Source organism: Vanellus vanellus (genome assembly GCF_965231255.1).
Source record: "Vanellus vanellus genome assembly, chromosome: 2".
NCBI classification, from domain to species: domain Eukaryota; kingdom Metazoa; phylum Chordata; class Aves; order Charadriiformes; family Charadriidae; genus Vanellus; species Vanellus vanellus.
Genome location: NC_138906.1, coordinates 118,901,915 through 118,925,103, shown reverse-complemented (window position 1 = coordinate 118,925,103; position 23,189 = coordinate 118,901,915). Strand labels below are relative to the sequence as shown.

General features: G+C 41.4%; 1 protein-coding gene across 1 annotated transcript; it reads right to left on the bottom strand.

Moving 5' to 3' along the window:
• Nucleotides 1-170: 170 nt before the first annotated feature.
• Nucleotides 171-21,372, bottom strand: RMC1 (regulator of MON1-CCZ1). The gene is made up of 20 exons (XM_082499124.1): nt 21,012-21,372; nt 18,667-18,743; nt 12,543-12,627; nt 12,107-12,163; nt 10,951-11,037; nt 9,630-9,770; nt 7,627-7,730; nt 7,060-7,149; nt 6,845-6,950; nt 5,359-5,470; nt 4,242-4,286; nt 3,764-3,817; nt 3,330-3,458; nt 2,915-3,021; nt 2,088-2,207; nt 1,830-1,907; nt 1,562-1,666; nt 1,408-1,476; nt 1,039-1,264; nt 171-288 (listed from the first exon to the last, which is right to left on the bottom strand). The coding sequence occupies exons 1-20, from the start codon at nt 21,189-21,191 to the stop codon at nt 209-211; spliced, it is 2,052 nt and encodes a 683-aa protein (XP_082355250.1). The 5' UTR covers nt 21,192-21,372; the 3' UTR covers nt 171-208.
• Between the last annotated feature and the right edge of the window lie 1,817 nt (nt 21,373-23,189).

Genomic DNA, 23,189 nt, shown 5'->3' with positions numbered 1-23,189 from the left:
GGACTGCTAAACTACTGACACTAATTTTAAATGCAGGTCAATGCAATTTTTGTCTCTTTTTAGGGGGAAGCCATCACAAGTTGTAATATTTTTAGTACTATTTGCCAAAATGTCTTGTATATACTTTATTATAAAATAGCAATTTTGTAGTTCAAAAATCTACTTAAATGCAATAAATTAAGTTTATACATTTCAGTGGAAGAGTCTTTCAGAATGTTGTGGGCTTCATGAGAGCTTGTTCTCCAAAAACTTGTTTGAAGAAGGCGACGTGTTCTTCACAGTGCTCACCTAAGGCAGGGCAGAATAAAAGTTAACATTAACTTTTTAAAACTCAAACTGAGAAGCAAGATTGCATAGTTTCACTTAACTCAAAACCTTATCTTTAATGCCTTTGAGTAAGGGAGTTTAACAATTTTAAAGCAGTAGAATACTGAGGTATCTCTAGTCCTGTGACAAGTATTCTTGTGGTGAAGCAGATGTCTGATCTAGTTCCTGTATCTAACCAGCAGATTTATATCCATAAGAGTTCTGTACTGTTGAGATACAAGATCTTAGAGTGGGATTCTGTGGCTATAAACTAGCTGGTTAAGAACGTGTTGCTGGAGCAAGCAGTTTAGTTTGTGGTTTTTTTTTTTTAAAGTGAGAGAAACTGCAGTATAAAACAGGCCTGGAATTTTTGTAATCCTTGGAACCAGACAACTGAGCTCACAGGTTTCTAGACCCAGTTCCTAGCTTCAGGAGAAAGCACTAATTAGAGATAATGGCTTTGCTAAACTAAGCAGTGGAAGCAACTGCTAAGCAAACAGGTTAGCTTAATCTGCAAGTTCCTGTTTGGCTCGGTCTGTCTACTCCTGGGTGCAGTATAAAAAGGAGTAAAACAAGTTAACCTTAGAACTATGCTTAAAGGAAGTCTAAAATACAGGCTAGAATGCACCAAGGGTTTTATCATATAATACAGGCTCAGCTGGATTGGAAGTGAAACAAGTCTTAGTTCTGTTTGTGTGACTGAGTATCTTGGTCTAACTGCTCATTGCTTACCTGGTGTGAAACTAGGGTTTCCTCGTAACCGCTGATTTCTTTGTTCAAAGAATCTGAATATAGTATAGAAAAGCATGTCATCTTCTGCTTGTTTTGCTGCGTCAAGGAATTTGCGGGCCGAAATGCTGTCGTGTCCTCCAATGCCCCTGATGAATCTCAAGGCAGCCAAAACTTGGTGTTTGGACAACAGAACTTCCACTATTTCATCATTTGCTGTGGAAAGTCTCTGTGAAGTCAATCACAGCTGTAAGACTATGCTTCTAACAAATGACTGAGATGCTAGCTAGTCACTTCAAGCTCAGTCAGGTAAGCTGTTTGACAAGTCTAACCCACATGTGACACGGAGTTACTATAGTCTGAAATGCTTACTTTTAACATGTCCAGAGAGAGCTGATGTGCAGGAGGGTAAATGCTTTCCAGGGACAGTAACAGACAAGCCTAGGGCAAAAGCAGAAATAACCTTAAAATTCTGAAGGCTTCCTACCTCCACCACTAGCTTATTGAAGCAATTTGTCTTACATACCAAAGGTTTTGAGTCACTGAGCACATGGTACTGCAGAAACTGATGGAGCATGTAGAACAAGTTGTGTTGAACGAGGGTTTTGATGACCAGCTCATACAAATAGTGCTGTGAATGCAGGAAGGAGACCATCAAAGGTATGTTTCAATACCAGTTTTTACAAACTAGAAGGTAGTATTGTATAGCACTTGGATGTGTGACCAAGACTGCTCTGAAACTCCATGTAATTCCATGGAGTGAGGTAATACACTTGGCATGTAAGTACTTTTACCTGAACTGCAATCTGGAACTGGTTAAGAGAGCGAATGTATTCCATCAAGACTGCTATAGTGAACTTATGAGGTGCTTCCTGGACAAGAAAGAAAAGTGTTAGGTGGAACTTGCATAGCTTCCCCTGGTAATGACAACCCTGTAAAAATGGGCATCAAAATACCCTAATCCTGACAATAAAGCCTTCTGCAGGCTATTTCAAGCAGACAAGCTTGCTGCTCTGAGACTGCTGCCAAACTAGCACTTAAAATTAACTTACCTTCTTCTCTGTAAATACAGATAAAACATGTGTGTACATGTCAGACTGGTCAATAACTGCTTGAGTGCGGACTGGACGTTTCAGGAGTGGATTACTTCTACTCAGGCCTGCTTCTACCACCTGCAAGAAGAAAGCCTTTTTAAAAGAAAACTGTAGTGTTGTAGTACAGTTTTAGTCAGTCTCATCTGCATAGGGACTGGTTTTCACTAGGAACATAATTATGCACATATTTTGTTACTGAGCAAACTAACACCTATGGTCATGTCATTCTAGATGCATTCTGTTCAGTGTGGGCTTTAGTATTAGATCTAAAACTGTTTTTAAAAGTTTTATGAATATAGCTGCTATTATATGACTAAAAGCCAGGAGATGACTCAAACTTACTACGATGACACAGGCATTCAGCTTTAGAAGGATTTTCAGTATGTGAGTTAGTGCTTGAACTTGGTATTTTAACAGAAGTAATTATGAGATGCAGTGGTATGATGTGCCATAAAATCAGTGGTTTGGAACCTGTAACTATCAAAATAGTTTCTAAATTGCTTTTTGAGCTTCTACCTTCTTTCTGCTTTCAAGCACTGGGGTATGTTACTTGTCATGCTGGAGATGGGCTACGCAGCATCTGCCAAAACAGAGTGCTACGTGGGGGTCTTAGTGCACCTTGCACAGTAGACCACCTTCTGTGAGCCTGAGGCAGCCAGGACCCGGGGGCAGGCCTAGATCTCCGAAGTAGGAAAGAGCAGGTATTTTGCCTTCACCATGATGCAACCTGAAATGCAAATAGCATCATCCTGTCTTTGTAAGCTGCTGTAGCTAACATGGTTTACCATAGTATAGCTTTGCTCAGCTTCCAAGTACTTCTTATATTCATGATTCAGTTTGTCAAAAACAGTTGCAATCACAGACAGTGATCCCCTTTCTGGCTCACTGAGCACTGAAAAGATAAAAAGAAAAAAGAACTATGAGGAGAAATAACCAGGGGCTTAATGTTGCCTTATTCAAAAGGTGATCCCTACTCAAAACTCGATTCTAAACTTCAGAGAAGCACTTTCAGTTCTGTCAGATGTATTTTAACTAAATAGGGGAAGTGGGGGAGTTAAATTGTTTCATGTGGTTATGTAATTCCTTTAGAATGGTGACTGAGGGTAGTCTACGCAAATGACATTTTACAGTCCAATTAACTTGTGTGAGCATTTATAAATAAGTGTACTTTCAAGATACAGACAAAATACATGAACTTACTTTGAGAGCATACAGATAAGATAACCATTTTGCATTCTTTCCTTTGGAGAAGGAAATCCATTAGTTTTCCTTTATCTAGCAAGAGGTTTACTACAGGTTCAAGTTTGACTTGAAGACTCCAGAGGTAACCTTGATTTGAAGGAGTAAAACAAAAAGTGAATTGCCTTATATAGTATAGCCTATACGTCCAACTTTTCCACCTTAAATAAGAATGCATCTTGATTATGACTTATTTGCCTTCCTCAATCTACATTTTATAGCAGCGTTACCCCTGAAAAGTTGTAGTAAAGATATGGGCATCCTCAGTTATCGCTACCAGGAGTAGTCATCTTACTAGGAACATCTGCTTAGTCCCTTTAAGTTGCTTTGTGCACTGAAGGTATCTAGCCCCCTTTGACACTGAGCAGAGTTGAGTCAAACAGGTCACCACTTACCTTCACTTGCACTGATGATAATATCAGGTTGAAAGACAATCCAAGAAGAAGAATCTAAATGTTAAAGTTCTAACATCCATATTAACATGATTCTAAACCATTGCTACTAAATTCACATTACTGTACTGAAGCAGATCCCATTAACATACTTTCGTTTACTGTCACCTTTTCTTGCAAGGTCTTGAACTATATTCTTGGAATTATATCCTCAATTTCATGATGTACTGTTCAGTAATTTCATACATGCATCTCGGATGACCAGGAAATGTGGTATTATGTTATACTAGATTTCCATATTTAGAACTATGAAAGCATTACAGTCTTTACAAAGCATACTATTTTGTCTTGAAGTAAATGTGCATTATCAGCTAAAGCTGGACTTAATGGGTTGATGTAACAAATGCAAGCTTCTTCCATGCTTGTATGTAGAATGAGGCTCCAGAAATACTCTACAAGTGCAAGAGTCTTAAAAGGATACAGAGTTTACATGGAACAGGAGACTGACTTGTCACAGAGGCTGGACCTGTAGAAAAATTAACATCAGGTGAAGAACAGTAGTACTCTGGCAGCTGTCCTACACTAACAAAATACAGTCTTACACTGAAAAGGCAAGTATGGATTGTAACATGTCTAGCAGTCCTACAGGTTGCAGGCAAAAGGTACACCCATTTGTGTAGCCAGATCTTCTACAAAGAAAGTCTGACACTGAGAAGGCAAATTCTTCAAAGCATGTTCGTTTTGTTTTTTTCAGGCAAGTGAAATCATGCATACAGAAATATTCCATCTCCAGTACTATAATTCTAAATACATAGACCCCATTTGCTGTATTTATATGTAACGACTTTAGTTTCTTAAAAAGTGAGACTGGTTTGTACTTTCTGATCCTAATCCTTGTTTCATATAAACCTACACCTGCAGATTTATCTGTCATAGTTGCTATTAGTGACTTCAAAATTCAGATGTTAAAGAGCTTTTAAGGTACAATCATTCCTATAGAAGCATCTTTCTCTTCTATAGAGAACCACACTGCTTTGCCATATGAACTATGTTCAGACTACTTGTAGCTACTTCCAGCTTGAGGCTAATTACCTGCTATGCTTCTAGGACAGGAGCACAGAAAGATAATCCAAGAAGATGACCAAGTGTTGAAGTCCTGACATGGATCTTAGCATTGCTTCTAAACTGGTCCGAAACTTCATTCTAAGCTTGGATTGACTTTCAGTCTCTTTATTATTTAACTTCCTAAGTCACATAATGACTTAAGCCAGAAAAGCATGAAGTGCTTTTGCGTACATACACTAGCTTTTATAGTTGTGGCCAAAAAAATAAAGACAACCACAACTTTGGAGTGTAAAAGCAAAGTACTATGGGAAGTATGCACCTTAAACAGCAACTCTTAGTTTTCTGCAATAGGCACAAGTTTGGAACACAAGTTTATGCTCAATTCCTTCTTACCTTCTTTCCTCACTCACCTAAATACGTATAATAGAATGTTAGTAACTAGCATCCTAAAAACTGAAATGCTCTTGTATACCAGCTGTTACATTTGAATAATCTTGATAACTGTGAGAGTATTTATCATGGAGTAGTTCTACCTGCTACAGGTATTTGATAGGGTTGTATAGATCGAGGCGGAAGTACAAATTGATGGATGGTAGTAGACCCATCAAATTCTCCTTTTAGCTTGATGTCAAATATAACTGAAGTCTGCAATTAAGAAGAAGAAATTAGTATTCACAAATGTGAATTACCACCCATTTGCATGTATTCAGGCTGCTTTTCATATTTCCATCTTGTGTTGTCCCTTACAATTGTAGAATGGTTTGGGGCGGAAGGGATGTGTTATGGGCAGGAACATCTTTCACTAGATGAGGTTGCTCAAAGCCCTTTCCAACCTGACATTGAACATTTCCAATGATCGGGCAATCCACAACTTATCTGAGCAAGCTGGTCCCTGGTCTCACCACCCTCATTGTAAAACATTTCTGTCTTGTATCCAATCTAAATCTACCTTCATTCAGTTTAAAACCATTGCCTGTTGAACTGTCACTACAGGCCTTGGTAAAAGCTCTCTCTCGTTCTGCCTTATAAAAGGGTGTATAAGAGATTTATGTCAAATCCACTGCTTAGTTATGAATGCTAGAAACTGTGAGGAAAATTCTGATTCTTCCTATGAAATCCTCATACTATTACCATTCAGTCTTGTTCAGCTCAGGTCACTAATGCTTCTAGCCAGTATGGACAACATTTTTAGCCTTGCACAGTGGAAGTTAGCTTCAATTCCAGCGCTAATGAAACATGACTTCAGTTATTGGTATCTATCCTATTCAGTCTGATTTTGTTTTCTGTGTTTATATAGTCATGTTTATAGCTTGACCAAAATATAGCTGGAGAATAAGTGCTCTGGGTTAAACGCTAATGTGGAGAATTAACATTAATTATAACTGAAACATCAACTAATCATCCTAATGAGATAACATGCTTCAGTTCTTGAAGCTGCCTAAGAGAAGTTAATACAAGAAGCCAAAGACTTTCCACAAGTTGAGCAAAGTACCATTTTAGCTTTACGCTGATCAAGCCTTGCTACTGAGACTACAGACAAGAAAGTTTTACTTATGCTACCATATGTCTAAGATCATTTGTGTTCATAGAAGTTTTTGTAGATCCAGGCCTTCAAACTAAAGGAGCATAAGTTTGTGTCATAGAAACATATCATTCAAATGTGTGTGACAGAGGTTTTTGGGATAAATAACTTAGTATCCAATTTAGCTCTTCGTATAATGCCTTAAAAGCCTACACAGTGCAGCAGCAAAGTATCATAGGAAACTAACAAGAAGAAAAAAAAAATAAGCGTAGGAAAAAACAGGCATTAACAACACCCCTGAATAAATGTTAGCGCAACAAAGTGAAAGGATAGTTTTGAATCTCTTATACCCTTATGGTTTTGTTCCTGCAAATACTCTGGCTTTTGGAAAAGCTAAGCACATGCAAATATATTTTCTAGAGCTAACAGGCATCATTATTAAAATCTGCCCAGAGCTTTTAAAAATTAAGGCACAACATAATAAAGATAAATCACACCTCAGTATCCTGATGATGTACTACCACCAAGTTATCCACAACATTAAGTGCAAACTTTCCAGTTCTATTCAGCTTTAAAATATGTGTCTTCTTACAGGAGCCCTCTCTACAGAAAGAGATGAGAAGAACTGGTCACTAAGCCTGTTTAAACAAGAAAAGCAGATGTCTCTTACACACGTGTGAATTGCCACTAGTGTTCTTCATTCTACTCTTACCTTGGTAAGTGATAGAGGACTACTTCTGCTCCTGTACTATTGGAAGTCCTTGAGTGATGCCTCAAATAGAGAACATAGAGCTGTCCATATCTAATAAGACAACAGGATTAAAGCATTAGTTTCAAATAAGAGCTCTACTAGTCTGTTAGAGCCACACATTTTATCCTAAAAGAACAGATGTGAGATTACCTAAGTCAAGTGATCAACTAATTAAAAGTGGAAGACTAAAACAACACTTGATAAATGAAAATGCACTGCCTATACTGATGCAAGTTAGGCATCTAATGACAACTCTACCAACACATCAATTCAAAAATTAAGCATTCTCAAAATTTCTGTACTAATCGAGAACAACTTCATGCGAGAATTCTCAGTTAGCTTCCCCTTCCTGCTTTGGCCCAGAGGAGTTGTTTAGATGCTTTGTTCAAGGCAGTAACTGAAGTACTTTAAAGCAGTAGCAATGCTAAAACAAGAAACAAGTGCAACCATGTTAATGTTCTTGTTTTTTCTTAGCATCCCCAAACTGTCATACTTTTCCAAGAAAGGCTTGATTTGTTAGATACCTACATGGTAGCCATAGCAATATCTCTTTCAGAAAGGCTGAGCTTGGAGGACTTGGGTGCTGCAGGTAACTCGATTTCAAATTTTGATAGTTTTGACATTGTTCCACTCTGTTAAACAGCAAAAAAACCCAAAGAAATCCATTGTTAAGACTTGAAACAGAAAGGTCGCCAGTAACCTTTAATCAAACGCTGCACCAATAGCACCCCCATGAGGTGAAGAATAATGAAAGCCGGAAAAAAAAAAAAAAAAAAAAAAAAAGGGTTGACACTTTTTTTCCTACTGTGCTCATAAACACGTACTTCTGGTATTATAATTTTAGCAGCTTTATCATCTTGATTTTATAACGCCAGCTTCAACTAGAAAAACACTTCAATTTTAATCAAGTCAAGACAAATTTGTATGCAGATCCTATTTACAACTGGTTTGGAGATCTCAAACAGGAGTTCTCTCTTCCATATGCTCCAACTCTTAAATAACTGCTTATTGGGAAGGGGAAAATATCAGTACCACCTACCAGTCACAATCTCCTTTGTTCCTGCTAACTCCAGAATCTGCTTTATGCTCAGACTATATTCCTGCTCTTGCCCAAGGTTTCCTCTCTCCTCTTCCTCTTTTCCCATAGAATTTATATTTAATCAAGTTTTCAGACTTTCCAAAACTTCTACTGAAATTCACTTCCCATTCTCATTAACTCATTCTTGAGTGTAAAGTGTGAACACTACAGAAATATATCATTTGCTAAAGCTCTGTTTTCAAAGACTTTTAATACAGTACCTTTCTCAGGAAATCTTTAAAGATTACCTTCTGAACACAAAGTAAAAAATTATTTCGCTTCAAGCTACAACTTGACACAAAAGGTCATGCTTCCTCCTCCTTAACATAAGTCCTTAAAAAAAAAAGGTGTGAAGGCTAGTAAGTTCCACCTAGCCGCCCTGTCATTTCAGGATCCAATACAGACCCTACACAAGATCAAAGCAGGAAACCCATTTGAACAAGCTTCTTTTTAATCTCTTCCCTTAGACTACCAGAGAAGTCTTCCTAATCCTTTGAATGAAGCAAGACAGACTCTGTAGTTCTTTTCCTCATTTTTTAAATCATCTTACTGCATGATTAACTTAAAACAGATTCTAATTTTTACTACATGCTTTTTCCAAGCCAAAAAGAAAAATATTTTCCCAGTAACCTTAAGTGTTGCCCACACAGAAGAACACTATGAGAAACACATACTGTAAACAAAGCACTCTCATGTTCAGAACAATAGTTGTTTCTTCAGCACTACCTTTTTATCTCTTTTTCAAATTCATCGACTCACATTTGGGAGGTTGTAGTTATAATCACAAGTGAAAGGCCCTTAATTTTTCTATATTAACACATTACACAATGCAAGTGCCCATAGTAAAATTAAATAATACACACACTTATTTAAGTGAAAAAAAAAGATCCCTTGAAAGCTATTTAAGTTGTCAAATATTGGGTCACTAATATTTTTGTTTTCCCCTTTCTCAAGGTCAACTGTCCAACATTAGCTGGACACACCTCTTTCCAAAGAGGACACGTGAAAGAGCAAATTACTTAATTTTAAGCCATGACCTAGGAGCTACCCTTTGTCCTTCACTTATAGAATCATAGAATTGCTGAGGTTGGAAGGGACCTTTAAGATCATCAAGTCCAACCATTAACCTACCCTGACAAAAAACACTTCTAAACCATGTCCCTAAGTACCACATCTACCCTTTTTTTTAAACACCTCCAGGGATGGCGAATCAACCACCTCCCTGGGCAGCCTATTCCAATGTTTAATAACCCTTTCAGTGAAAAAAATGTTTCCTAATATCCAATCTAAACCTCCTTGAACTCATTTCCTCTCATCCTTATTGTCATATAAGGATGTGAACACATGCACCTCTTGGAAGAAATCCAGGAAAAGCAATGGAATATTTAAGTGAAGAAGCAGCCTAAAAAAACAGAAGCACACAAAATGAAAAGTTTGGAACATATCCCTTTACCTTGAAATAGAATGGCTGCAGCACATTGCCAAGGACAGTGGTCGATAGAAGAATAACAGAGCTCTCGGGACAATACATGTACCAGTTGACATTAATACTCTGATTCTTTAGAAGTTTTAAACTTCGTTTCTCTGGTAATACCTGGAAACACAGAATATTAGAATTATATTACCATCAGGATTCCCACAGCATAATGGTACTACACAGTAGCTAGGAATGTTAAGTGAGAAACAGTGAAGTGTAAGTGCTAGAATTAAAAATCAGAAACTTGACAATTACAGCTTAGGCCACAATTTACTGTAGCTAAGGAAATGCACACCAAATCCTCCTCAAATTCTAATGAGTTGAAAGGCGCTGACTCTTCCCCCTCATCCAGGTCTGGGTATAAATTCTGTCCATAATGGAGAAAACACCTAGCTTGATGCAACTAGTGACGTTTTAGTAAAAACTTATTACAATATCTTTGCTGCCTTCACTCCCCAGCTTCCTTAGTCTTCTAAGAACTAAGATTGTATATAAATTTATTCTCTTTATTTTAAGGGCTTAAATAACTTCTCTTCACACTTACTTTATTTGGTGCTTTTACCTGCAGGGTTGACATTCATAATCCTTTTAGGAGCCAAATATATTTTTCTCCCTGAATCAGCAGGAAATAATGCTGCTTTTTCAGTTACGTACTTTAGTACTAGCTATTAGTAACACCATGTCTTTGCTCCAGGAGTGGAACTATTGAGAAGTGCACAACTTTGGAGGAAGTTTACAGTATCCCTCATCATGAATGTCAGAAAGGGCTTTTATTAATTAGATTTCTCCAAAAATCAAATGCAAAGGTAATTACACATAACACAGAGGAACTCGGGCAGAGATCAACATAGGAGGAAGCTGACAATTTGCAGAAGGATATCACTATCTTAGTCAATTATTTGTTCTTTACTGCTTTTTAAGCATGCACACATCCTCCCCAATGGTGACTTGTTTTGTGTGAAGTGATATTTGACATTAGATCTAGATACTCATTCCCATACAAGCCAAGACCACCTATCAATCTAGAGTTCTCAAGGCTTAATTCAGTACTCCTTTATACAAAGTCTTTGTTAGCTGTGCTAAATAACCTGTTAGTGTTAAGTTCCCCCTACCCCAAAAAGTATTCCTCTCAAAGAAAAATAATTGTAGTCTGCCAACAAAACAGCAGAATTTCTTTTTTTAAGTAGTGCTTTCTCAATCAGAGAGCTAGAAGAAAGGAATTCAAAGATACAGACACAAATTTACATTTTCAAATCTCTAAATACGTCTATCCTACAGGAGGAGTTATTTGTATTACCTGATAGAATTCAATTCCTTGATCTGTGATGAAGACTATTTCTGTAGAACTTGTCCAGCAGAATCCTAGAATATTGGCATTCTTTGTCTTTTAACAAACAAGCAAACAAACACTCTTTTACTTGGAAAAATTAACTATTCAGATAAGCTAATATTACTAAATGAAGAATGCGAGACCAAAGGCAATTTAGTTATCCAATCACTGGAGTTAATACTTTTGGCCAACTAGACACCCAGCACACATCAGCTACTTCTGTAAAGACTTCCAAAATTATGTATGAAAACAACTACTGTATGACCTGAAGTTTTGGTAGAATGTAAGACTTACAAGTTTATTACACAGCCAAATTTTCTTTTTGCCCTAAATACAACCAAGTTCTTCTGGTTCAAATCATACCACCAATTCAACCAATTCCTGACATGAAAAGCGGGTTCCTTCTGTTGACAGAAATTAAGAACTAAGTGGAAGTATTTGCCATGACTTCACTCAGAACACTATCATAAGCAGTTTGGTAGAATGCTTTACTCGAACACCTAATCCTAAATAATGAAGCAGAGTACTTCAGCTTTAAAGTCTACAGGAATAAAGGGATCCATGCAAATCAGATGTTTAAAAATTTACTTTAGCGTTCTATTACCCCAAAATGTAATTTATCTTAGTTAAAAGTTGGAAAGTACCAAACAATGACAATGTACTTGTTTCTGGTAAAATAATGATAAAAAAAATTACAAGGGCTGTTTAAAAATACCAAACATCGTATGCAAACTAGTAATAGTTTACTATCACTGATCAGTGAAATTAGGGTTAAACACCCACATTAACATATTTGGCATTAGTATAATTACTGTCTACTATTATTGCATCATCAGCACTCTGTCTCTTGATCTTCTCAAACCTTGACATTTGTTGCCTCCACAGCATTTACAGTCCTTTCTAGGAAAGAATTAAAGTGACTGGACCACGAAGTTCTTTATGATATTTTTAATACCTGTTCATTTACTTCAATTCAGATAGGTAGTAGTGACTACATATCTCATTTACTTCATGTTAGTGTTTTGGAAGGTATCTCAATTAGTTCTTTTGTAGAGAAGAGGCCACCAGAGTAACTAACATTAGAGTTTTACTTAAGCATATAGGCTTGAGAGACTTAACTCACCTTACATTCCTGTGTATATTCTACCTGAGGGCTATCTGGAATAAAATTCAAAAAATCCTGCAAAAACACCCATGAAGTGTATTAGCAATTACAAAGCACAGACAAGATACATACATACAAGAGAATAGATATTAGTTTATCAAATTATTTTGGATGAGATAACATAGAGGAAAAACTTGACTTACTATATTCCCCTTCACCCCTGCCAGGGAATTCTTTATAGAAGTTGGCTCCCTCCCCCCCACTTTTTCTTAAATGATGACACTAGCAAGACAACAATGTTGCCTGTTCAGCCTCTCAGGACGATAGAGGAACTTTCACTACAGCAGATGTTAGCCACCGGACCTCTTGAATATTTGTCTCAGAGGCTTCTACTCTGGTACTGTAAGTAGGTTTCCAGCTCCAATTCCCTATCTGCAGGGTGTAGGTTCCTTACCACACTCTTCAAAGTTCTCTGCATAGCCAGTATCTTGTTCCCCAAGGAAAACTTGATGCACTTCACTTCTCCTTTGTCTTCCATCCTGTACAGAATGAAAAAGAAGTTATGGAAATATCACCTAAAAGTTTCTTACAGAAGTCTGTAGTACACCATCAAAAAGACAATGACAGAAGAAAAAAGTGTAACACAAATGCTTTTGAATACAACTTATGGATGTTGCCTAACAAGTATAGGATTCAAAATTCAGACAGGAAGATAACGGCAGTTCACTCTTCAGAAGTTCTGAACACATCTGTTACAGAAACATGGCTAAGGTCACACAAATTAGTACCTGAAGTTACTACAAATGCTCAGCTCTGTTGGCCTATGACATGGAACTGGAAGACTGTGGGACTATTCAAACTGGTGTTCTCAGTTCTGCCCCAGTGAGTCTGAAGTTCTGTGACACTCACCGACGTCCTGCAATCAGCTCATTTACTTCCAGAACTACTGCTAATTGACACAAGCCTACTTGCTTCTCCATTAGGACACATCCTCTAGAAGAATTTCTGATGTTAAAGGGAGAGTGAGGCTGTTTTCACACCATTAAAAAAAAAATAAATGTATTCTTAACAAAGAGGCATCAGTACAATTTGCATAAATAAGGTAGTTCTACTTCCAGTATGCATTAACTCCAGGCAAAGAGACAGCTAGATAGTCAAGCAGGAAAACTGTGGAACTTTCTGAAGTTCACTGAGTATTTTCAGCTCCATCAGGATTTGTGACAAGGGCAGTCAAATAAAAAAGTCAAATGAAAACGGCAACTTTCAGGACAGGCCCTATGCAATGCCTGACAGACCACAGTAAACACACCTTAACTACAAATTGCTTCATCCATATGTCGATTGAAGCAAACTTCTGAGTAAAAGAATACTTCTTACGTATGGACAGCAGAGTTCAATGAGACATCATGCTTAACAGAGGCATATATAAAATAGTTTTCTAAAGACAAAGCAGTTTCATTGGAAGCACTGTTCTCAGACTTTGAAAATTAAAAATCCACAAGAAATGGAAGACATAAAAGAAGCCAATTTAGATTAGACATGAAACAGAATGCAAGAAACGTACCCGTAGGAAACACTGTACCTGAATCACAGGCCTGAAATTCAGAAATTACAGTTCTCTACACACTTAAATTTAGTTCATTTTGTTTAACTTGATAAACTGCATCAGTGGATAAGTCACTGCTGCAGTAGGAATCACAAGTTTGAATCCCCACACTCTCTCACATGTAGAATCGTAGAATCGTTTAGGGTGGAAGACATCTAAGATCATAGAGTCCAACCATTAACCTAGCACTGCCAAGTACACCGCTTAAACGCATCCGTAAGTACCACATCTACATGACTTTTAAATACCCCAGGGATGGTGACTCAAACACTTCCCTGGGCAGCCTGTTCCAACACTTGACAACCCTTCTGGTGAAGAAATTTTTCCTAATATCCAATCTAAACCTCCCTTAGTGCAACTTGAGGCCACTTCCTCTTGTCCTATTGCTTATTATTTGAGAAAAGGAACCAACCCCCACCTTGCTACAACCTCCTTTCAGGTAGTTGTAGAGAGCAATAAGGTCTCCCCTCAGTCTCCTTTTACCCAGACTAAACAACCCCAGCTCCTCGTGAGACTTGTGCTCTAGACCCCTCAGCAGCTTCATTGCCCTTCTCTGGACACACTCCAGCACCTCAATGTCTGTCTTGTAGTGAGGGGCCCAAATCAGAATGTAGTATTCGAGGTGCTGCCTCACCAGTGCCAAGTACAGGGGGATGATCACTTCCCTAGTCCTGCTGGCCACACTACTCCTGATACAAGCCAGGATGCTGTTGGCCTTGTTGGCCACCTGGGCACACTACTGGCTCACATTCAGTCAGCTGTCAACCAACACCACCAGGTCCTTTTCTGCCAGGCAGCTTTCCAGCCACTCTTCCCCGAACCTGTAGCATTGCATGGGGTTGTTGTGACTCAAGTGCAGGACCTGGCACCTGGCCTTGTTGAACCTCATACCACCGGCCTTGGACCATCGATCCAGCCTGTCCAGGTCCCTCTGTAGAACCTTTCTGTCCTCAAGCAGATCAAGAGTCCCATCCAACTTGGTGTCATCTGCAAACATACTGAGGGTGTGCTCAATATCCTCATCCAAATCACTGATAAAGATATTAAACAGGACTGGCCCTAATACTCAGCCATGGCGAACACCACTTGTAACTGGATGCCAACTGGATTTAACTCCACTCACAATTCTTTGGGCCTGACCATCCAGCCAGTTTTTTACCCAGCGGAGAGTACGCCCGTCCAAGCCATGAGCAGCCAGTTTCTCCAGGAGAATGCTGTGGGAAACAAAGGTTTTACTGAAGTCTAGGAAGACAACACCCACAGCCTTTTCCTCATCTACTAAGTGAGTCACCTTGTCATAGAAGGTGATCAGGTTAGTCAAGCAGGACCTACCTTTCATAAACCCATGCTGACTGGGCCTGGCTGTCCTGTACATGCCATGTGATGGCACTCAAGATGATCTGTTTCATAACCTTCCCAGCACTGAGGTCAGGCTGGCAGGCCTGTAGTTCCCCAGATCCTCCTTCCAGCCCTTCTTGTAGATGGGCATCACATTTGCTAACCTCCAGTCAATTGGGACCCCCCTGGTTTGCCAGGACTACTGATAAATGATGGAAAGTGAGCACTTCCGCCAGCTCTCTCAGTACCCTTGTGTGGATCCCATTCAGCCCCACAGACTTGCATGCATTTAAGTGGACCAGCAGGTTGCTAACCATTTCCACCTGGGTTATGGGGGCTTTACTCTGCTCCCCATCCCCATCTTCCAGCTCAGGGGGCTGGGTAACCCAAGAACTACTGGCCTTACTATTAAAGGCTGAGGCAAAGAAGGCATTAAGACCTCAGCCTTTTCCTCATCTTTTCTCACTATGTTTCCCCCTGCATCCAATAAAAGATCGAGATTGTCCTTAGCCCTCCTTTTGTTGTTAATGTATTTATAGAAATAATGTCTTTTACTGCAGTAGCCAAATGAAGTTCTAGCTGGGCTTTCGCCCTTCTAATTTCCTCCCTGCATAACCTCATGACATCCTTGTGGTCCTTCCGAGTTGCCTGCCCCTTCTTCCAAAGGTCATATACTCTCCTCTTTTTCCTGAGTTCCAGCCAAAGCTCTCTGTTCACTCAGGCCAGTCTTCCTCCCCGCTGGCTCATCTTTTGGCACATGGGGACAGCCTGCTCCTGCACCTTTAAGATTTCCTTCTTGAAGAATGTCCAAACTTCTTGGACTCCTTTGCCCTTCAGGACTGCCTCCCAAGGGATTCTGTCAACCAGTCTCCTAAGCAGGTCAAAGTTTGCCCTCTGGAAGTCCAACATAGCAGTTCTGCTGACACCCCCCCCCTCCTTACTTCTCCAAGAATTGAAAATTCTATCATTTCATGATCACTATGCCCAAGACAGCCTCCAACCGTCACATCACCCACTAGTCCTTCTCTGTTCACAAACAGGTCCAGTGGCACACCTTCCCTAGTTGGCTCCCTCACCAGCTGTGTCAGGAAGTTATCTTCCACACACTCCAGGAACTTCCTAGACTGTTTCCTCTCCGCTGTATTGTATTTCCAGCAGACATCTGGTAAGTTGAAGTCCTCCATGAGAACAAGGGCTAGCTATTGTGAGATGCCTCCCAGCTGCTTACAGAATATATATTATACATACATATATATATATATTCCTAGAAGCTATGCTAAGACACATGGAGGACAGGGAGGTGATTCAACACAGCCAGCATAGCTTCACCAAGGGCAAGTCCTGCCTGATCAACCTAGTGGCCTTCTATGATGGGGTGACTACATCAGTGGACAAGGGAAGAGCTATGGATGTCATCTATATGGATTTCTGTAAGGCCTTTGACACAGTTCCCCACAACATCCTTCCCTATATACTGGAGAGATACAGATTTGATGGGTGCACTGTTCAGTGGATGAGGAATTGATTGGATGGTCACATCCAGAGGGTAGTGGTCAACAGCTCAATGTCCAGATGGCGATGAGTGGTGTCCCTCAGGGATCCATACTGGGACCAGTACTGTTTAGTATCTTCATTAATGACACAGTGGGATTGAGGGCACCCTCAACAAGTTTGCAGATGACACCAAACTGAGTGGTGCAGTTGACTCACTAGAGGGACAGGATGCCACCCAGAGGGACCTAGACAAGCTTGAGAAGTGGGCCTATGTGAACCTCACGAGGTTCAACAAGGCCAAGTGCAGGGTCCCGCACCTGGTTCGGCACAACCCCTGGTATCAATACAGGCTGGGGGATGAAGGGATTGAGAGCAGCTCTGTGGAGAAGGACTTGGGGGTACTGGTGGAAGAAAACCTGGGCATGAGCCAACAATGTGTGCTCACAGCCCAGAAGACCAATCGTATCCTGAGCTGCATCAAAAGAGATGTGGCCAGCAGGGTGACGGAGGTGATTCTGCCCCTCTACTCTGCTCTCATGAGACCCCACCTGGAGTACTGCATCCAGCTCTGGGGCCCTCAGCACACAAAAGACACGGACCTGTTGGAGCGGGTCCAGAGGAAGGCCGCAAAAATGATCAGAGGGATGGAACAGCTCTCCTATGCGGACAGGCTTAGAGAGTTGGGGTTGTTCAGCCTGTAGAAGAGAAGGCTCCAGGAAGACCTTATTATGGCCTTTCAGTACTTAAAGGGGGCTTATAAGAAAGATGGGGACAAACTTCAACAGCATAGGGTCTTGCACCTTGGGAGCAATAACCCCATGCACCAGTACAGGTTAGGTGTTGACCTGCTGGAAAGGGACCCGGGTGTCCTGGTGGACAACAAGTTGACCATAAGCCAGCAATGTGCCCTTGTGGTGCATTACAAAGAGCATGGCCAGCAGGTTGAGGGAGCTTATCCTTCCCCTCTACTCTGCCCTGGTGAGGCAACATCTGGAGTACTGTGTCCAGTTTTGGGCTCCCCAGTTCAAGAAAGTGAAGGAACTAATGGAGAGAGTGAGGGAACTACTGGAGAGAGTCCAGCAGTGGGCTACGAAGATGATCAAGGGACTGGAGCATCTCGCTTACAAGAAAAGGCTGAAAAACCTGAGTCTGTTTAGCCTGGAGAAGAGAGGACTGAGAAGGGATCTCATCAATGCTTACAAATACCTAAAGGGTGGGTGTCAAGAGGATGGGGCCAGACTCATTCCAGTGGTGCACAGTGACAGGAGGCAAAGGGCACAAACTGGAACACAGGAAATTCCATATGAACATGAGGAAAAACTTTGTGGGTGACAGAGCACTGGAACATGCTGCCCAGAGAGGTTGTGGAGTCTCCCACTCTGGAGATACTCAAAACCTGCCTGGATGCATTCCTGTCCAGCCTGCTCCAGGCGAACCTACAGAATCACAGAATCACAGAATTATCAGAGTTGGAAGGGACCTCTAGAGATCATCTAGTCCAACTCTCCTGCTAAAGCAGGATTGCCTAGAGCACATTAGCAGGGAGTCAGATTAGACAATCTCCGAAGGTCCCTTCCAACCCCTACCATTCCATGACTCTGTGAAACGTTTTAGCAGTTGCGATAGGACAAGGGGTAATGGTTTTAAACTGAAAGAGGGAAGATTCAGACTGGATAGATGGAAGAAATTTTTTACAATGAGGGTGGTGAAAACACTGGCACAGGTTGCCCAGAGAGGTGGTGGTAGATGCCCATCCCTGGAAACGTTCAAGGTCAGGTTGGATGGGGCTCTGAGCAACCTGATCTAGTTGAAGACGTACCTGCTCATCCCAGGGTGCATTGCACTAGATGACCTTTAAAGGTCCCTTCCAACCCAAACTATTATATATATTCCTTATAAAATGCTTTAATTAAAAAAAAAAAGAAGCTATAGACAAATACACCCCCCCCAGAAGACTATAAATTCATGAGGGCAAAGCATGCCATCTTAATTGCAAGATTTTTTCTACAAACAAAATCAAAAGATGATGACAACTACTTATAAGTTTTATGCCTGAGTTACAGTAGATCAGAACTAAATATCCCACAATTTTAAGACTGCAGAATTCTATCCCAAGACAACAAAGATGAAGGTGCCTTACCTGAAGGAAATGGGATTTCTGTCCTCCAAACCTTTAACAACAACTCCTGTGGCTCCACCAGATCGAACAGCGAAAACCTATAAAAAAATTTTGAACACATTTGTAGCTTATTCAAAATCATAACCTTAACATTCTGTCTTAAATCCATACCTTTAATTTTTTTACTACACACAATTTTTATTCTTTCACAGATCTGCCAATTCACACTGAGATTCAGTAAATAATTAATTCTTTCCTCTGGAGTTCCAAGTTTACTTAGAGTTGACAGGTTTCCAATGGTACTGTAACAGTCTTGTAGGCATATGCTGAACTACTGGGCAAGTTAAATGAGTAAAAGTTCGTATAAGCTTTCTCTTTTTTATTTTTATATTTGTATTTTCCTATGTCACGTACTAGTAAAAGTATGTGAGACATCAGGGCATTGTTTAAAACAAAAAAAAACAACCTTGGGGATTGTGAAAAGATGTAACTCAATGACCCGGAGGCTTGATCTTGTCAGAACATGTTATTAGATAGGAATAGTTTAATAGTAATCTGCAGTTTTGTGTGTACCTAAGAACTTTCTGCCAACTTGCACTAGCAACTTAAAGAATTCCTTTAGCACAACTCTACATATATATGTATAGAACCTGCTACAGCTATACCACTTACTAAGCTGGAATAAGAGAACATTAAAAAAGTCATGCTGTTACTAACTTTAACTGGCTTAGAAGAAGAAAGTCAGGCAGATGCCTTATTTGTACTTGTGGTAAGTGCAGAAATACTAGACACCCAGATCAGGTCTCAGAATAACAGATATATTGTTTTGTAATATTAGCTATGCTATTGTTGCAGCGTGCTCATGCAATACAGGTGTCAAGGCTATAAATTGCAAGCAAGTCCACAGCCTTACTAGAATGATAAATAAATAGTTTAACTACTTTTAGTATCAACGTAGATAGAAAGTGAAGGCAACACTCTCTTACTTTTTGTGAGATGAGAAGATAGCAAGGACAGATCACTCAGAAGGTCATTCATGTGGGAAACTGTCATTGAAATGCTAGTTACAAATGATTTAGAGACACGGTGGAAATTAAACAATTTCAGAGCAGCAAGAAAACATGGGGAATTAAATTTACAGTTGAAAATAAGTTTCTTTCAAATGAGCTCTTAACAACCAATTTCTGTGCAGTTACATCACATCCACACTACGATATATTGTCTTCTGACAGGCCCATTTAAGTAATCTTATTTCAACTGGCCCTCAAAATATAAGTAAAGGATTATGGTTTATAAAGAGAAAAGACACCAATAATTCTGAACAGAGTGCAACAGCAAGAAACATCTCAGAAATACTCCTCCCTGTCCAAATATGCCATTGATCATGTCCACACCGCACGTGTCAAAACCATGCCATTCATATGAAGAAGCTTGAACGTTTCAGTTCTGTGAACACTGAGGTCACAGAACAGTTCTGGGAATTAGACAGCGGAATGCGTCCACATCTATATAAGTCTCATGACAGACTGTGGAGCTTTTAGCTATGAGTTGAGTACTCAGAAGCCCACAGGGATATCAAGAAGAAAGATGCTTAAAAGAACTAAAGCCAAGAAACGAAAAGCAAAGCATTGACTCAGGTCTGAGCTACAAGTAAAGCTACAAATATTATTTTTTATTAATATACTGAACTTTAGGAATAGAAAAGGGGAAAAAAAAAATCAGAGATACAAAACTAGCAGTGAAGTGACAAAGTTTGCCAGTGATGTTGGGACATTTGGAATAGAAAAAAGTGCTGACTGAAGAACTCCAGAAAGACTTTAAGGCAGTGAGTAAAGGCAGGTGAAATTCAACCTAAAAGATCTGTTGATGCATTTGAGAAAAGAAATTTCTATCGCCTCTAGCAAGATGACAGGTCCTGGAGCCAGCCACCCAGCAGCAGCAAGTAGCAGTTCCACAGAAGGGGAACAACCAGCCCCATGCTCAGCAGCCGAGGGGTAAGACACCAAACCAAGGCATGAGAGCCTCCAGATCCCTCTCCTCAGAGAGGCAACAGAGCAGCGGCGGGAACGGCTGAGGAAACAGGCCCGAAGCCGCGACCCCAGCCTGCAGAGCCCTGCGAGGCGCGGAGGGGGTGCCCGGGGACCCGCCGGCCGCTCCCTCTGCTCAGACGCCCACCAGGGCAGGCCGGGGGCTGGGCACCCACACACGGCAGCGGCTCTCCCTTACACAGCCCGCGGGTGGGCCGACGTCCTGAGGCGACGAGCCGTCGCCGGTCGACAAACACCACCACCACCACCACCACCCCTCCCTCATCTGCGGCCTGTCAGAAGCGGGGACGGAGCACGGCCTCCCCCCGCCGCCCCCACCTGCTTGTTGGCCTCGTCGAAGAAGACGCAGTTGACGGGGTTGGCCTTCTCGAAGTGCACGGGCCGCGCGCACAGCGCCAAGTAGCAGCCATCCTCCCCGGCTCTTGCTCTCCCTTCTCCGTCTCCTCCGCCTTCTCCTCCCGGCGCCTCTTCCTCCCCCGGCGGCGGCTCGCGGCTCATGGCGGCGGCGGCGCGCGCGGCGCAAGTCACCCGCCGCACAAACGGTACCTTCAACCGAACCCACCCCACCTACCCGGCCGGCCAGCCGGCCGCTTCCTGTTTACACTCCCCTCACACGTGACGCGGGACCGGCCTGCCTTAAAGGCGCAGGGCCGCCCAGGCGGCGGCAGGGGCGGGCGGGGAGCGCGCGGCTGACCACCACCACCGCCGGAGAAGGAGGAGGAAGCGGCGGGCCCCGCCCCCGCCCTCGGGCGCGCCGGCCTCTCCCACGCGCGGGGGAGGTGCCGCGGGCTGCCCCGCCCACCCCGTTGGTCTCTTCACGGTCTCGGTTGACCTCGGCGGGCGGCGGTCTCCGTGGGAAGGGGTCCGCCGTGGCCACAGGGATCCCGCCGTGGCAACCGGCGCCTTCCTTCCCGGAGAGGGGCCGCGGTTCATGCGCAGGCTGCGGTGACGGCGGGCTGGGAAGGGCGGGGTTTCGGTACGGGTCCGCCGTGCGGCCTGGCGCTGAAATGCCCTCCCGTGCGCGGGAAGGGGCTCTCGGGTGGGCGAGCGCTGGGTTTGATGGGCTCCGGGGTGGTAATAGTCACAGCCGAGACGTGTCGCGCAGGAGATAGCTCCGTAAAAGGTGGGGCCAAACGTATTTTTCTCATAAAACCCACCAAAGCTTTTTTTTTGGGGGGGGGGGGGAAGGACCCAGCAGCTGAAAAGCAGCAGCCGCTATTTATGCTGCTTTTGGGCGTGAAACTGCGCTGTGTAAAACAGAGCAGAAAGGGAAGTCATCCTCCAAAATACTGCTTATTTCAGGAACAATATTACTAAAGCATTACTGAAGTTGAAGTCTGCTATTTCTCAGCATTTATACTTATTTGTATTTTAGTTCAGACAAACTAGCAATAGGTTTTTTTGGTTGATGCACTGGCTAATACCTTAGTGCACTACTTGCAAAACCTACAGTATAATTTAGAAATGGTATAAGCACATCATCAATTGCATGTCTGCTTATTAGTTTAGAAAGGGAAATAAAGGAAATTAAAAAATAGAGGGGGGGAAGACTGAGATACCAACTTAAAAGTTCAGATTAGACTGGAGCGGCACAACTTAGTAAAGGAGAAATAAAAATTTAAGTACCTATGATTCTATAGTAACACAGTATCATGCAAACAACTGTTTGCTGACTTGGGATCCCGTTAGTCCAATTGTGATGATTTCACATCAGACTAGAGAAACTGAAGTCGGAACTAGGAATTACAGCAAGCTATTTGTCCTGCAGAACCCTCCTGCGTCATCAAACAATTCTACATTAACTAAAGAGGGAGCACAAGTATTTCCATAGCATATGAACTATCTTAAAGTTTATCATTCTTTACAAAATGAAAAAAACTCATTGCACATTAGCAAAAAAAGTTTAGTTAATCCAAGGTCAGAAGTTAAGAAATTCTACTGACGTTTAACCTTCTCCTACTTCCTTACAGGACAGCAAGCACATTTCTACAATTGCAGCAAGAATATTAAGGTAGTGGAAACCGAGGGGGAAATCAGCAGGCAAGTATATAGACACACAACTTGAAACTATTGCGATAGTTTTAGAATGGGCCCTTAGAGTAGTCATAATGTCAGAAAAAGTTAACTACGCCGATTATCAATGAAAAATCTAGGTTTACTTCTAAGATTCTGTTTGCTTAATAATAATCCTAGAACCTTTTATTTCAAAGGAGTCCAGCAAAATGCTTGTTTTAGCAACTTCTTGTTTTCAGCTACTCAACAACATGCCCGGATGCCAAAATCCCAAAGCAAATTCCTGAGCCAATTTTACTGCTGGAAATGAAGAGATGTTTAGGCAACAGAATCGGGCCCAGCAACTTTAAATCAGACTTGAGGACCACAGTTGTTTGTGTGCTTTTTTAATCTGTACTAGACATATTTTAGAAAGAAATTAAGCATGACAGTAACAACTGAAGCACAACGAAACAAGCAGATGCCCCCGTTTCAAATGACAGC

Coding starts and splice junctions, on each gene's coding strand:
- RMC1 (XM_082499124.1), bottom strand. CDS start 21,191: ATGAGCCGCGAGCCGCCGCCGGGGGAGGAAGAGGCGCCGGGAGGAGAA. Junction 1,908..2,087: donor CTGTATTTACAGAGAAGAAG/GTAAGTTAATTT, acceptor TTTCTTGTCCAG/GAAGCACCTCATAAGTTCAC. Junction 1,477..1,561: donor TCAGTGACTCAAAACCTTTG/GTATGTAAGACA, acceptor CTTTTGCCCTAG/GCTTGTCTGTTACTGTCCCT.